A 17,577-nucleotide genomic window follows, 5' to 3' on the forward strand; every position below is an offset into this window, starting at 1 on the left:
GGGCTCAGGGCTTCGGCTGGCCCGGAGCTCCTCTGGCAGAGGGGGAGGGGCTCCTGCAGGAGAGGGGGGCTTGTGGCTCCGGTTGGGGGGGGGAGGGGGTCTCGGGGTACCATCCGCAGGGGGTGGGAGGTGGGCAGAAGAGGCGGAGACGGGGGCTAGCCTTCCCGAAGGGGGGCTCCACCTGCCACCCATGGAAACGGACTATACACGGCATGCTGTCAAATATACAAAGCAAAATAACTGAAAAATACACAGAAAATATATCTTTTTCTCTAGTCTCTTTCAGTTACATTAATCTTAGGTGTTACTTAAAGAATAGTAGGTTAAAAAAAAGTAGGGCTGTCAATTAATCGTAGTTAACTCACGCGATTAACTCAAAAAAATTAATCATAATTAAAAAACTAATCGCACTCACAGTGTTAAACAACAGAATACCAATTGAAATTTAATAATATTTGTGGATGTTTTTCTACATTTTCAAAAATATTGATTTCTAATACATCACAGAATACAAAGTGTACAGTTCTCACTTTATATTATTATTTTTTATTACAAATACTTGCAATGTAAAAATTATAAAAGAAATACAGTAAAAACTGTTTTGTCCAGCATGTTAGGAAGAATAGGGGATGCCGGTAAGTGAAAAATGCTGGTTATCTAACAGGGAAGGAGTTTGGGTGGGAGAGGAGGTGTGGGGAGCAGGCTCTGGGAGGGAGTTTGGGTGCAGGAGGGGGCTTGGGGCGCGGGAGGGGGTGCGGGGTGCCAGATCTCGAGGCTGCTCACTTGGAGTGGCTCCCTGCAAGCGGTGACCTGTCCCAGCTGCTCCTAGTGGAGGCGCGACAGGCAGTTCTGCACACTGCCTGAGCCTCCGCCCGCGGGTGCCACCCCCGCAGCTTCCATTGGCTGCAGTTCCCAGCCAATGGGAGCTGCGTTGCTAGCACTCAGGGCAGGACGGGGGCAGCGCGCAAAGCTGCTTGCAATGCCGCCGCCTAGGAACAGCTGGGACAGGTCACGGCACTCCCTCCCACGGCCCAAACCCTCTCCCGCAACCAAACTCCATCCCAGGGCCTGCGCTCCACACCCCCTCCTGTGCCCCAAGCCCCGCTGGCCCCACACCAACCAGACTATAAACTGGAATTTCAATGAAGATCAGAAATGCTGGTTTATAGAGCTTCCCAGCTGGAGATGTGCTGGATAAAACAGCTTTTACTGTAGTATTTTTCAATTCACCTCATACAAGTACTGTAGTGCAATCTCTTTAACGTGAAAGTGTAACTTACAAATGCAGATTTTTTTGTAACATAACCGCACTCAGAATCAAAACAATGTAAAACTTTAGAGCCTACATGTCCACGCAGTTCTACTTCTTGTTCAGCCAATCGCTAAGACAAACATGTTTGTTTACATTTATGGGAGATACTGCTGACTGCTTTTTATTTACAATGTCACCTGAAAGTGAGAACAGGCGTTCACATGGCACTTTTGTAGCCGACGTTGCAAGGTATTTATGTGCCAGAAATGGTAAACATTGACATGCCCCTTCATGCTTAGGCCACCATTCCAGAGGACATGCTTCCATGCTGATAATGGTCATTAAAAAAATAATGCATTAATTACATTTGTGACAGAACTCCTTGGGAGAGAACTGTATGTCTCCTGTTCTGTTTTACCCGCATTCTGCCATATATTTCATGTTATAGCAGTCTCGGATGATGACCCAGCACATGTTCGTTTTAAGAACAGTTTCACAGGTGACTTAACAAAATGCAAAGAAGGTACCAATGTGAGATTTCTAAAATTAGCTATAGCACTCGACCCAAGGTTTAAGAATCTGAAGTGCATTCCAAAATCTGAGAGGGACAAGGTGTGGAGCATGCTTTTAGAAATCTTAAAAGCGCAACACTCTGATGCGGAAACTACAGAACCCGAACCACTAAAAAAGAAAATCAACCTTCTGTTGGTGGCATCTGACTCAGATGATGAAAATGAACATGCATCGGTCCACTCTGCTTTGGATCGTTATTGAGCAGAACCCATCATCAGCATGGATGCATGGACACATGTCCTCTGGAACGGTGGTTGAAGCATGAAGGGACATATGAATCTTTAGCGTATCTGGCACATAAATATCTTGTGACTCTGGTTACAACAGTGCCATGTGAACGCCTGTTCTCCCTTTTAGGTGACATTGTAAACAAGAAACGGGTAGCATTATCTCCTGCAAATTGTAACCAAACTTGTTTGTCTGAGCGATTGGCTGAACAAGAAATAGTACTGAGTGGACTTGTAGGTTCTAAAGTTTTACATTGTTTTATTTTTGAATGCAGTTATTTGTTTTGTACATAACTCTACGTTTGTAAGTTCAACTTTTATGATAAAGAGATTGCACTACAGTACTTGTATTAAGTGAATTGAAAAATACTATTTCTGTTGGTTTTTTACAGTGCAAATAATTGTAATAAAAATAAATATAAAGTGAGCACTGTACGCTTTGTATTCTGTGTTGTAATTGAAATCAATATATTTGAAAATGTAGAAAACATCCAAAAATATTTAAATAAATGGTATTCTATTATTGTTTAACAATGTGATTAATCATGTGATTAAAAAAATTAATCATGACAGCCCTAAAAAAAAGTTGTTGTTTTTTTAAATGGCAATAGCCAAATATAGGGTCTGACTCAAAGCCCATTGAAATCAGTGCAAAGACTGCCCTTGACTTCAGTGGATTTTGCATCAGGCCCAAAGTGACTGTAAAAAAAAAAGAATATATCCAAGACTTACATGTATGAGAAATATTTTTCACCAAAGGACACTGATCCCATGGCAAGGGGTGCTGAAACGACTGAGAAAAGTAAAACAAACTCCATCCAATGATCACATTGTAGTAGAGGGCCACAAAGAAACATACCTGAAGGATAAAACAAGATATTTTAAAAGTTTTATTGAACAACTGCATATCTTAAGTTAAAGTAAATAAAACAAGCTAAATCTTGCACTACCTAAAATTGAGTAAGGAATGAATAACAGCTCTGTGATTTGGCCCTTGTGGATATATTTAAAAGTCCAATATTTTCCAAATTCTTGTTTTTTTCTGTGTTTATCCTGCATATCTTGCTAATATTTTAGCAGACTCTTTATCCCAAAAGACTAATATTTTTATATATTACAATATGAGTTTTACAGATTTTGTAAACATTGTAAATTGGCCCTGGTGCTAGGACAAAAATTATTAACCTTTGGTTAAAACTGAGCAGAAAGTCCCAATGTATTTCATTGTGATGCTCTGGAGAACATCAAACTATGTAAATTACAAACTTACTACACAGCTTGCAAATCCAATTCCACCAAGCGTGGGGCTGATGTAATTCCATACACCAATGCTTCCTCGTCGGATTCTCTGGCCCACAGAAAGCTCCAGGAAAAAAAGTGGAATCCCTATTATCATCAGCAAAATTAAATATGGCACAAGATATGCACCTATGAAAACAAGAGGACATCAATCACTATTAGGATGAGGAAGAGTCTTCTAAGTCGGGGCAGGTATAAATTTCTGAAAGGAGAACAAATAATGGATGACCACAAGTGGCTGAAGTCTTTAATGTGTGTGTGTTTTTTCCCTTCAGTCTCCATTAAAAAGATTAATTGTGACTAGATGCTTAACACAATATTAACAAGTGAAAAAGATTACCGACCAGAATAGGGAAAGAACAGATTAAAGAATATTTAGATAAATTACAGGTTTCAGAGTGGTAGCTGTGTTAGTCTGTATCAGCAAAAAGAACGAGGAATACTTGTGGCACCTTAAAGACTAACAAATTTATTTGAGCATAAGCTTTATAGGCTAAAACCCACTTCATCGGATGCATGCATTGGAAAATACAGTAGAAAGATATATATATATACACAGAGAACATGAAAAATGGGTATTGCCATACCAACTGTAACAAGAATAATTAATTAAGTTGAGCTATTAGGTAAACTATTATCAGCAGGAAAAAAAGTCTGGGGATAGACAAGATGATCGCTCAGTGTCCCTTTCAGCCCCATAGTTCTATGATTCTATTAAAGCAGCTGATACCCTTCCAGTTTTAATCTCTGCCTGTCACTTGTAGAAATGGTTTTCCATCATACAGATAGTGTAGTATTCATTGGAAAATGCCCATGAATCTTTTAAAATTTGAAAAGCCACGAAATCTCATGTTTACAATGCATTTTCTGTTAAGTAAGTGCATATCATTTCGAGCCAAACCTTGCCAAGGAATGAGTGCTCTCTGACCTGGCTACTTGATTGTGCTAGATTTTGTGTGCATATAACCACACTCATCAGAGTAGTAGTGATGTAATCACATGCTAAATCAACCTACCTTCAGACACTGTGTGTGTGTTAACTGCTATCAGAGCAGCAAAAGTGGACATTTTTGACCTATACAGGAATTGTGTGATGTTGCAAAAAACTTGCAGTGAGATTTAGGCTCCTAAGTTCCTAAGTCACTTTTGAAAATAAGACTTAGCTGTCTAAATTTCTTGGGCCTTCTAATGGTGAGTGGAGCAGTGCTTAAATAACTTTAAAAACCAGACTTAACTGACTAATGTTACCCAGGATGTGTGTACTAGAGCAAGACCTGAACCCATGTCTTCAGCACACCAATCTACAAGCTTAACCACAAGGCTCTAAAGTTAAGCACATACTTAATTCCTGTGCTGAATTGGGGCCCTTTTGTAGACCAGTTGTAGGTTGGAAGATTTATCAATTAAACCAATGGGCCAAATTTACCCTGGCATAATTCTGCATTGTTTTATACCCTGTGCAACTCTGTTACTTTCAGTGCACAGGTGTAGGTCAGCATCAGGGTGTTCCAGATGTCCCAATTTTAGAGGAACAGTCCTGATATTCAGGGCTTTGTCTTATATAGGTGCCTATTACCCTTCACCCCATCCTAATTTTGCACACTTACTATCTGGTCACCCTAGTCAGCATAGAATCAGAACAAATATGTTTTGTTTCAGCTTCTTTCAGCTTCTTGCAGTGTCATCCTTTCACTGTCACAAATTGGAATTATATGTAAGCATTCTTGCCAATGCATGAAAACTTGGCACATGAGTGTTGTAGCGTACATGACAAATGAGGATAATTCCTATTCAATTTGGGCAACATTTGGCCATATTTACTAATAGCATCCTAAATTAGCACAGTACATAGGTAAAAGTGGCTCTACATGCCAACTTTCAAGATAGCCCTTGAGTGTCACAGTTTGGTATGTTTCTGTATTTTCATGCAAGAGTTCTGTTCTATATCTTAAAAATATTTTTCTGTCAAATCACAGATGCAGCATTTTATGTATGATACCCTGGCTCATACAGTTAGGTCACTTTTAACAGGACCTTCTTTCTGTCACTCACTGCTGGTATGTGCTGATAAATCTAAAAAGTATATTTTCAGATTTATTTAAATTATTGCTGCTGACATTTTTTTCTCTAAATATTAAATATCTGATTCTGGTCCCATTGAAACCAATATGAGTTTTGGCATTACTTTGAGTAGGATTTGGTCCAAAACTTTATGTCACCTGCTTTCTGTATACTCAGCATCAGGAATCATTGGTCTGGCAGCCAGAGATGTGAGCCAGCACATCTTAAATGTCTAAATTTATGCGAGTTACAATAAATCGAGGTAGACTACCTAATATTGCAGTTTAGTGTCCTACTGGATTATATATTCTAAATTGGTTTGTTTACTCCTGTAAGAATATTAATTTTGCATACACACATGCACACACACACATAGGTATTAAAAACTACTAAATGTTTCACTCAAGTGATCTTTCACAGTCTTAATTTGTTCAGTTACAGCTAGTAATGCTATGTTTAGGGTTGAAACTAGCCTTGAGCAATTAGCTTTAATGGAATGAGAATTAAACTTGCAATATACTTCAATATACTTCATTGCAGCACGCTCATAAGTTCTCACACTCAATAATACAGTTCAAACTAGAATTTGTAAAGTTGAACTTGAGAGAAACTCTTATAGTCACATGTGATAACTTGAAACCATCTATTACAGGTTATTGATCAAGAATTCATTAATGAATCCATCTGTACTCAGACTTGGAAACCTCAAGAGTGTCTAATTTGTACTTTATTTTAGTAAGATTAGTCAATGGAACTGTGGGTTTGAATTACTGATCACTAAAATTTCAGCATTTATTTTTTTCATAATTCTCAGAAATGACCGCTTCCTTTTTGTGTTATCAGTTCACAACCTATACTGTTCAATCTGCTGATATTTCAGTTTGAAAATACAGGCTACCCCATTAACAGCCCCTGATGTGTTTCCAGTCAGTACAGGCATTTCAACAAGTAATGATGAAGTAGACTTTATAGCTTTCCTGCTGCTGCTTATACTTATCAGCTTGCTCATCATTACTTGCTCTTCCTACTCTTTAGCTCAACAGGAATACAGAAAGGATTGACATGCTAAATGCTAGGAAAATCAAGAGCTTAAAATTCACCTTCATGGCAACTGAAGCCCAATCAAGCTACTAATAAACACATACAACTCCCATGGGACATGAATGTGTTTCGCATGCTTCAGGATATGATTATCGTAAATATACTTAATATTAGCAGAATAGGTAATCTGTATTAGTTGTTCTTGGTATCAAGATGAAAATTTTAAGCAATTGATTTTGCTGGTATTTCCCCTAGGGAGAAAAAGGTCTGGTTTGCCATTACTTGTTGGACTGAATGCAGTGAGTGGAACCTTGAGAGCTGTTTAATTACCACTGTCAGTCGAAAGGAGTTGAGAATCTTTAGCATGTCACAAGATCAAGCCTCAGATATTCTGCATAGCTCTAAGTATTTGGCCCAGACTTAATGATGTATGTTCAAATATGTATATTCAAAATAAAGTTTTAGAATTTAACTTATAAAGATTAATGTCCAGATTTCACTTTCTATGCCTATTTTCCTTTTGAAGCTGCAAGTTGTAACATTAAAATATGTGTTAATATAGCTTTATAGTTCAGATCTGTATATAAAATATATTTGTACTCTAATAAAATTATCTATAGTAATATGATGTTATTGTCATATTTTCTGACCTGACATCCCAAACTATCAATTTCAGAATGCTTGGATTAAAGCTGTGCATGACTCAGCACTTTAGAGAAAGCTGTGAACTGAAATATAAAAAATGTGTGATTAAATAAAATGTATCACGGTCAAATATGTGCATGGAAATAATCAACTCCAAAAGCGCTCCAGGTAGAAAAATACTGTTGACGATATTTAAGAGTTTCCTAGATCTGTATTTTGTGGAGTTCCTAATGTGAGTATATGACTCAGCAAGTCCTATGAAGTCTGCCTAGTGAGCCAGTATTGCAAATCTTGGTTAGACATCATTTACACCATCATTCTTTATGAAAGTGTGATGCATGGCTAGAAAGGGTTAAACATCCTGCAAAATAAATAACTCTCAGAAGACATGTGGACAGATAATGTTTGTGTTTTTGTGTATTTACATATGTATGATTAGGGTCAACGACGTAATCAACAGTACCTGTCTATGCTGTATTCTGATAATTCAGAGGTCAAAAGAACATCCTATCATTTAAATGAATTGTAAACACAGGATATCTCAGTATTCATCTCTCTTTGAAATGTACTGTGAATGGTGGAGGAACAAGCAAATGGCCTTATGTTAATTCATATAGCTAAGTACCGGTGATGGACCTCCTTCAAAGTCACCCTAATTACGTTTTGTTCCCCGAGGAATTCTAACTTGTCAAAAGACATGAAATTGTATAAAAGATCCTTGGGCCCTGATTCTATCTTCTCAGATCTGCTTAGGCTTCATCAGGGGAAGTTTGAGTCCCAAGACTGAGGTCTCAGTTATGCTGGTACACCCTGAATATGAGATTTGGACATTGAACAATAACCTATGAACTATTCCTGAAAGAACTCTTTGCAACTACAAAGTTCACCGTCTCGTCTATGAATCTGAACCTCAATCAATTTAACTCTACATCTGTATGTATAGTGATCTTTTAACCATACTCCCTCTCTTTTGTTTTTTAATAAATTTTAGTTTAGCTAATAAGAATTGGCTGTAGCGTGTATTTGGGTAAGATCTGAAACATTCATTAACCTGGGAGGTAATGTGTCCGATCCTTTGGGATTGGTAGAACCTTTCCTTTTATATGATGAAATAAGATTTACAGAAATTTTCATCATGGGTACCTGAATGGAGGCCTGAGGGGAACTGTGTTGTTTGGACTTCTGAGTAACCAGTAAGGTAATAAAGAAGCTGTTTTATGCTGGGTTGATAAATCTAAGTATTGGAATGTCCACCAGCTTTATGGGGATTGTCTGCCCCATTCTTTGCAGGTCACCCTAAATGAGTGACCATAGCTGGCTCCCCACTAGGACCCTTGTCACAGTAAGTAAGGTGTCCTTAATTGACACTGACATTATTTTATCCCTGTAACCTTGATATCACTCCCCCCAACCAATTTCCATTTTCTTTCTTTCTTCAGACTATATTGAAAAACAAACATTATAAGAACTGTCTCCATACCAATGTGTGGATAACATGGTGTGCTCTGTATGTCAACAATATGTCCGATGCTAAATATGAGTCAAAATATCAATAAGTTACTATGGAAGAGCGCAAAGAGGGAGCAAGCAAAAAAAGGTCTCAAACCCCAAGGTCAGAGAGAGAGAACTAGTAAACTAGGGAGTCAAAGTGAATAGGGAGATCTGGAACCAGAGAAGGGAAAAGTGTTTGGGGGCACCCAAGTCCCATTGCCAGTCTAGCCAAGTCCCATTAAGGAACTGGGATAAAACCAATATTTTCACTATAGAAATGATCTCTAACCAATTCAGCCTGATGCCTACAATTCTTTTCTATAGTTATTTGCATCTTTAAAGTCACAAGTGTCAAGAATAAAAATGGTGAAGGTTAGCCCATCATAAAAGTTTACATACTATTGACCATTTTAAAACACATAAGGAAATACAGTAAATTTATTATTCTAATGGAAAGCTTTTTAGTCAATAAATATATTATTTTTGGTAGCTGGAAATTGATTGGTTTATTTCTAAAAATATTCATGAGGCTCTTCATTGTCTGCAGTTATTTGTCAAGTATAAGTAGTTTATAGTTAAAGAACAAAAGTTTGGATTAGACTAAAGTTTGTAGGTCAATAAATATTATCATATTGAAAAAGCTGTTCTATTGGAAAATCTACATGAAGGTGCCTTGCTATATAATCAGAACTCATGCAGATACTTTATTCAAGTGATCTCAGTGCAAGTTTGTAGAGCAGTTCTGACAAAGACATTTCAAACAGGCTTTGTGAAATGTATGCAAAAGCACTCTAATTGCAGTGCAAAATAGATTGAACAGTCTTAAAATCTGGAGTGTGCAAAAAGAGAAGAAACAAAACCTATGTTTGAGTATCCATTTATATCAAAGTCTCCCCATTGTGCTTTATTGTTATCTTAAATCACCAGGAAACAGATCAATACATTTCTCATTCTTCTCTACTAGTCAGAAGTTAACCTTGTCTTCAAAATGATATAAAATAAGTAAAGAAAACAGACTGCAGTAGGCACTGTTAAGCCATGTATTCACTGGCCCAGCACCTGCAATAAACATAACATCTACCTATACTTAGAATAGGAGATACCATGATACTGCATTCACTTCGGAAGGACAACTATTGAGCTCTTAATGTCAACCACTGTAGATTTATTTTCCCAGACTACAGCACAATCCCAGATTTGTATTGTTAATTTGTGTTTCATCTGGATTAATTTGGCAAGCACAAGCTGACACAGTACTTGTAAAGATGTCTGACCATATCAAAACAATCTTTCCTTGCTCTAAGGAAAGCAGCTGATAGACTGGTGCTGCTGGTTCACAGAATTAAGCAATGGGTTTGCAAAATTCATAATTGACTAGCACTAATCAAAGCTTCACAAAATAACTATAAGTTTGATAAACAGACTATTGTAAAGCACTCTGCATGGGACTGCATCTCGATACCCTTTGGAAACTGAAATGGGTGCAGAAAATGTCCACTCCTTTACTGAATGTGAATTAGTTTAACTTGTTTGTTTGCCAATAAGGATACAGGATCAGCCCTACCCTACCCATATACTGCCTACAGACAGTCCTTAAACAGAAAGAATATATGGCTTTCAAGAACACTATATCCAATTTCCACTTTCTCAATCAGAACTTCCTATTTAGCACAGAGACAAGGAAATGAGTCAGATTCCACAGGGACCCAACAATTTAATGGTTCTAGCTCCAGAATAAAGGTACAAATTAAAGTTAAATGAAGGGTGGAAACTCTTGCATTGTTTGAAATGAATGAGAGCTAAGCAGCTATGGAATGTGGGCCATTGTGACCACAGGTTGGAATTCAAATAACTATTTTAGGCCTGATTCTGTAGCCTTTAATGGCATCCGTTGCCCCAGTCTGTACATTTTGAAGGATCTGACCCTAAATGTCCACCATGAATAAAAGTTCTTGTTTGTTTTCAGTTCTCTATAACCTTCTCATTTTTTGTTCAGCAAATATGGACAGATTCTTTTTCAACTCAGCTGAGCAGTCAGCCATACCAGGGTGTGGATTAATAGGCTATTGTTGCATATCTTGAAGAAAGGCCCCAACTCGAGCCTCACAATGTATCTAAGACATGTATAAACAGACAAGTAATATGCAATTTGATGTGGTTTCTTTTTTATGTGAAAGGTATTAAGAAAAAGTGAAGCAATTTTATATCCTAGCACAGTATGTTCTTCTACCATCTAGATTAACTCCTTTTAGTCTCATATTATACACTGTATGATTAAAGTTCTTCATTACCTATAGAAACTCCATTACATTCCCATAATATTTTGTTCTGGCAAAGAACTGATCATGATCAAACTATCTAGGAAGTAGTGATCTAATTAAAAAGGACCTGACGCTCAGTTATGCTAAGTCTTCATTTGGTCCTTAAAGTGAGTGTGCATTACATTTATGTCCATTTTAATGCCCCTTTACACTGCCTGACTGATGTAAGGAGGCCTAGCCTGACTGAGAATCAGGCCCTAACTATTTCACATACCACAATCTGCCCACGAAAATAACAAATGAGAGGACCTTGCTTAGCAAATATTTAAGTTAAAATAAAACAGTTACATGAACAGGGAAATTCTACCACAAAACACAAGGCCAAAGAAGCTTATCAGAATAATGTACTGCTTCCTTCAGCAGATTTGTCTCTCTAAAATAAAGATGGGGTGCTTTCTTCTCATAAACACTTGCCAAAATTAAAAGATAAATTTGAGACTCTGGAGAAATTTATCTGGTTTTTACAATGAAATCAGCAAGGCAAGTTAGTAAAAACCGACCCTTACCTCCACCATTTTTCTGACACAGATATGGGAATCGCCACACATTTCCCAACCCTACAGAAAATCCAACTTGTGCCAGAATATACTGAAGTTTGCTGTTCCAGGCTGGTCTTTCATCTTCTACATCTGACCCCTCTTCAACATCTACATCTTTATGTTCTTGATCATCAACCAGCAGTTCACTCTTCTTAAAGGCATCATCTGCAGAGTCTTCATTAGAGAGAAGATCCTTAACTGACTCGATAACCTCATCATCTAGTTCTCTTTTTACCACCTTGCTGTTCTTAGGCATTTGCAATAAAGAAAAGGTGTAAGTGGGTCAGGTTCAGTTCAGGCAGGCTGACAAAGAAAGCTTTCCTTCGGCTAAACCAAAAATGTTGGTAATTCACTGAACAGCTAGACTGAAGAGGATGTCAGATTAGTCCTTCATACAGAGTGTTCAGGAGAAAGAAGACTTCTGGTTCTAAATGTTTGAACTATATATACCTGTGAAATTTAAAAAAGAATAAATTATTAAATTATACAAGAAAATGTAATTAGGAAAGTTATTTGCTCATTTATCTATTTCAGTTTATTTTCACATTAGGTTACAAGAAAACTCCTAACTCATCTTTTGGATGGTTGTTTTAATTTGCCTGTAGACTATAATGATAGTTATATTCTTCTCCTTATAAATAAAATGTCAGAGAGATACCATCAATATGCGGAAGTCCAAATTCTGATTTATATTAAGTTATGATAATCCACTTGACTCTACCTTTCAGATTTCAAGCATCTCTTTAAAATATGTTTCACTCAATTACTAAGAACTAGCATGTGTGTGCTGAGTCTAGCAGCCTGCTAGGCAAGGCTGAGAACTTCTTAACGAGGCTTTGATTCCATAAGTCCTTTAGCACCCATCAACCTTAACCACGGGCTTTCAAAAGCCTGCTCCTAAGCAACCAGAGGAGCTAGCGAACAGGAGCGGCTAATAGGGGAGTTTTGCAAGGGAGTTCTCCAGGTGAAGGAGAAGCGATTATGTGACCCTTGGGGTAAGTTGGTTGTCTGTAGTGTGTGTGTTTGTGGTGTGCTTGCTGCTTGATTGAAATATACCGTGTGGTCTGTTTGTTTGGGAGACGGTGAGCTGACTGTGTGTGTTCTAAGCCTAGCGGCCTGCTAGGCAAGGCTGAGAGCTTCTTAATGAGGCTTTAACCCCTAAGCCCTTTAGCACCCATTAGAAACAGCTAACAAGGAGTTTCACAAGGGAGTTTAGAGGAGGGAGTGTGAGCCAGGGGGCTAGATACACTTAACATTCTTTAAACTTAAAGCCAAGCACCCCCTGATAAAAACAAAACAACAAAGAAATGAGCTGCAGCTAATGCAGGCAGAAGTCCAGCAACAGAGTGGGGGCTATCCAGTTTACATGTGTAAAATAAAATTAAAAATCTCAGTTCAGAATTTCTATTTGACTTGTGGCTAAAAACCTGATTTTTTTTTTTCTGGAATTTATTTATTAAGAATCTTAAAGGGGGCAGCCTAAATTTTCTGAAATTGTTTCCTGAAACTCATCAGTAAGATTTTCAAATTTAATATACAGAGAAGTGCTGTTGCTTTAATAGTGTGGACAGCCTATATTGTGTGCATAACTATATAGCACAAGAAATGTAAGAGCCCCCAACACACATTTTCAAGGTAGGGCTTTCCATTTCTTTAGAGTGAGCTGAAACGGTGCTTTAGATACAATTATTTTGGAAAAAGAGGATATCTGAACATAGGCTGAAATGTCTGACAACCTGTGTTTTTAAAAACCCTTCCCTTTTGAACATATATATTTTAGCACAGACATAAAAAGTATATATAATTATGCTTTCTTTTAACACAATAAGCCATTTAAAAAGACATTTGGGCTTGCTTGCAACTGCTCATAAAGTATTGTAGATATATCTGAGTAGCTATCCGATTTCTGGGGAAGTGCTTTGGAAGGAATTTTTCACTATTCTCATAGGGTGAAGTTCAGCCTACTGCAGAGGACTGTATGAAGCCATCTGGACAATTTAAACCCCTAACAGAGGTCTTATAATTCAGGCTTAAGTGATGTGAAGAGCTTAGTGCAGACCCTCTGAAGTAAGTAAATTTACCCAAAAGGCCTAATCTTGAAGTCCCAATTGATGGGGAATCATGTTTTATATGATGCATGAAAACTCCTCTAGCCTTTGGACGTCAGAGTTTCTGTAGCAGCATCTGGGCTCTAGTGGTAGGGCTCCACTGTAGTCTTAATGCCAGATGACAGCAATGAAGGGAGTTATTTTGCCCCAGACCTCAGCCTGCAGCTAATCAAGAGGAGTGTTTGCAGAAACAGAGCTGGATTCGCTGTCAATGTAAGTGCTATCATCTTGAGTGGGGAAAGCCTGCAAGATTTGAGGGAGAAAATGCCATGGAAAATGGTATGACCCAGGTGTCTCATCTCCTGCCCATCAGAAATTTCCCATCCCTCTTCATCCATGGAGTCCAAAATGTAGGAGGGCTCCTGCATGCTTCAGGAGAGGAGGGATGAGCACATTAGCACATATCTCCACCTCTTCCATGAGTCCTGCCTGTTTGTGATTGTTTCCCTTCCTCTAATATGGTCATCCTGACTGGACGATTAGATCTTTTTTTAAGAACAAGTTCCCATGTAGACAAAAAGGGTTTTTTTTTAATAACAGCTGAATAATATTAGACCCAATGCACTCATAACTGTACTTGCCATGTTAGTATAAAGGCAACACACAACACTACTAACTGTAACTGACAATTCATATAGGCTTGTGAATGCAAAAGAGTGGGCAAAGGGAAATAAATGCAGCAATAGAAATCCAAAGCTCACTTCAGCAGCATTAGAAAATGCAGTTTCTCAATGAATCTAGGTCAATGTGTGCACTGCCTGCTTTGCTACCTGAGATGAACCTACTGAACGGATGTTGACTCTTAAAGAGGTAAAACAAGAACGGGTCGTACATATCTGTTTGCTACTATGGTACAAAGCAGCATTGCCAATGACGTGCGCATATTTACTTTTATCATAGATTATATAACAAAGCCCATGCATTGGAAGAGAAATAAACAAAACCTATTTGTATGCTTGCCTTGGTAGAAAAACATAAAATAAACACTTCTTAAGTAGAAAAAGGGAAAATAAAGAGTATTTGTTTTCAAGTCTCTAGAGGATACTGTAGACTATAAATTAGTCTCAAAATGCCCTTTTAAATTAGCATTAATGAATACATTACTCTATATTCCAAGTTTCACATCCTGATAAGGCACCCACCAGTCTCCCATGCACAAAACAAAAGTTTTCCACTCCTATTTTGGTCTCCCTAAAAGTGGCAGCAAGGTTGCTCTGCAGGCCTTCTGGATCACATGCCCCAGAGGAGTATCCTGGAGCAGGGTCTTGAAGATACCATTGGTGTATGTATGCCTCCAGGTCTGAAATTGGCTCCCATGTACAAGCCACATTACCCCTTTAATTTCTACTTTGGCAGAAATAATCTGCAAACGGGTGACCAAAACTGTACATGGGGTGACTGCTGAGTAGAATTTTTTCCACACTTTAAGTTAAGGGGCATTCTGGCATGTGTTGAACTAGAAATGGGGCCTACAGAGGCGCCAATTCTGAAAAGTACTTAACCACGTAATGAACTAGCAGCGAACACAGCAGAGGTTGGTGGGAGAGTGGGGGTGTTATATAAAAGGAAAAATGAGAAGAAATAGTATCATACTTTTTGTTGTTTATCTCTGTATGTTTGTTTATCTTGCCTTTTAGGAACAGGGTGTGTCTTCTATTCCAGCGGTTATTCCAAACTTTAGCAACCCGAAGACCCCCATTTTGATTTTTAAAATTTTCATGGACCCCCAAGCCTCCTGCTCAGCCCCAGGCCCTGCCCCCCACTCCGCCCCACCCCTTCCCCCCAAGGCTTCTTCCCACCCCTGCTCCACCCCTCCCCCTCCTCTTCCCTGCCTTTTTCCATTCCCTCCCCCAAGCGCGCCTCATCCCCTCTCCTCCCCCTCCCTCTCAACGCCTCCTGCCTGCTGGGGAACAACTGTTCAGCGGCACACAGGAGGCACTCAGAGGGAGGGGAAGGAGTTGATCAGTGCCCCCGAACATGATTCCACTCCCTCCTCTGAGCGCGCCCTGTCCCCACTCCTTCCCCTCCCTCCCAGCACCTCCTGCACACTGCTGAACTACTGTTCCCCAGCATGCAGAAAGTGTTTAGGAGGAAGGAGGAAGAGTTGATCAGCGGGGCCCCCGGGGCCCCTGGAGTACCCTCGCAGACCCCTCAGGTATCCGCAGACCTCCATTTGAGAAATGCTGTTCTATTCTATTGTGTGTACAGTGCCTAGCACAAAGGGGTCCCAACCATGACTGGAATCTTTAGGTGCTCTCAGGATATAAATAATGAATAATAATAACATTTTAAGTACATGAGTCGTCCCATTGAAGTCAGAACCATAATCATTAGAGACATAGGTGTTTCCACTGATTTTTCAGTAGTATACCCTTGAACTATATTTTAAGCTTCCAGAGAATGAAATAGACTTCTTAAAGAAGACTTTCAATTTTAAAATGTAACCTATAAGAGTAATTTCTTCTAGAAATAAATGTGAATGATGGAACAAGCAATCTTTCCCAAGGATTAAAAAACTAGAATAGAATTATTTTCAAAAACCTCTGGCAACTGTATGGAAGTGAAATTAAAAATAACAAAAACAGTGCTAAGTATAATTGCCCCTTCTAGTCCATTTCACTACTTCACTGAATGACCAACATGTCATATTCAAAATGTTCTGAATTCTCAGATGCTTGTAGCTTCTACAGGTTCCCAGATTAGATTTTCCTTACCTCATAAGCCTTTTGGGAAATTTTTGCCTAATATGTAACCTAATTCAATATCCTCTAAAATTAGATCATGACCATATGTTTAACTATCATCTTGTAATGAAAGCAAAATAATTCCCAGCCTCACTATCTTGGCGCCATATAAATTAGCCTATAATTTAAATTAATCTCTCAAAAACTTTTAATTTTAAGGAACAAATCTGAAGAGGAAAATTCATAAATGTTCATTTCTGAAGTATCTGAAGTATTTCTATGCACTGTTGGGGTATACAGGAATTATGACAAGTCCTAGCTTCTGCTACTTCTTTTTTTATTATTATTATTTCTTGCTTTTCAGCTCTTATACATATAGTAATGGGAATGCTTTTTTCATATATGCTATGTTCAATCAAAGATCAATATGATCAAATTGCCAGCCACTTTTGCCCTTCTATAATTTCATGTTCACCCCATATATCTCATTGTAAACTATGCATTATTTCTTCCCTTTATAAAACAATCTGAATTGCTACCTCATTTCCTCAGCGCCTTGCTGTCCATTTAAGCAAACGGACAGAGCATTATATGCGACATAACTAATTTTCTAAAGAAAAATCAGATTACCCCCAATGATTTATGTGATTTATTCCAGAATGGATCATTTAGGAGAGAACATATGCCAAGAATGTTACTTGTCACATAGGGCAAATATTATGGTAACTCATGTCCTGGACCCTCTGTCAAGTTAGATTTTCTTTCATCAAGCAGTTAGGTTCCCAATAAAAACAGAGAAAGTTGCAGCATAATGTGATATGTATTGTAGCAAGTCCCTAAAGCGAAAGGCATATGACAACCAGCAATAACATGCCGCAACAAAAAAGATGGGGTGTCTTTTCTCTTTACTTATCTGAGACAATAGGCATTTGTAAGGAAATGCTACCGCCCCTTCACATTTTGTATGAGCCATTTCCATTCTGTTCTGTCTGTTTTAAATCAAAATGGGGGTCTTCGGTTTGCTAAAGTTTGAGAACTGCTGGAATAGAAGACAGACCCTGTCCCTAAAATAGTCTAATAAAACAAAGAATACTTTAAACCAGTGATTTTCATAAGGCTGAATACAAAGAACCTGTATGTTGTACTAAATGTTGGGCTTTATTATCTGGAGTCCTGGATGTAGCCAAAACTACTAAGCACTCTGACATGAGTTTTACTAGATTCTAAGGCCAGAAGGGAACATTGTGATCATCTAGTCTGACCTCCTGTGTAACACAGGCCTTCTGTTTACTTGGAGTGGGTTGGTTACTGATTAGGATGTAGTAATATGGCAAAA

At 38.4% G+C, this 17,577-nt stretch overlaps 1 protein-coding gene across 5 annotated transcripts in view; it reads right to left on the reverse strand.

Annotated features, from left to right (window-relative positions):
* The window catches only part of SLC6A15 (solute carrier family 6 member 15), a 52,357-nt gene that overhangs the window by 17,634 nt on the left and 17,146 nt on the right, over positions 1 to 17,577 (reverse strand). For all 5 annotated transcript variants that reach the window (XM_042850911.2, XM_005279096.5, XM_005279095.5 and 2 more), the window contains 3 exons: positions 11,417 to 11,899; positions 3,323 to 3,480; positions 2,785 to 2,911 (listed from right to left, as the gene is read on the reverse strand). In XM_042850911.2, the coding sequence (XP_042706845.2) occupies positions 2,785 to 2,911; positions 3,323 to 3,480; positions 11,417 to 11,705 (574 nt within the window). In that variant the 5' untranslated portion in view covers positions 11,706 to 11,899. The remainder of the gene's footprint in view (positions 1 to 2,784; positions 2,912 to 3,322; positions 3,481 to 11,416; positions 11,900 to 17,577) is intronic.

Source organism: Chrysemys picta, chromosome 1 (assembly GCF_011386835.1).
Source record: "Chrysemys picta bellii isolate R12L10 chromosome 1, ASM1138683v2, whole genome shotgun sequence".
Taxonomy (NCBI): domain Eukaryota; kingdom Metazoa; phylum Chordata; order Testudines; family Emydidae; genus Chrysemys; species Chrysemys picta.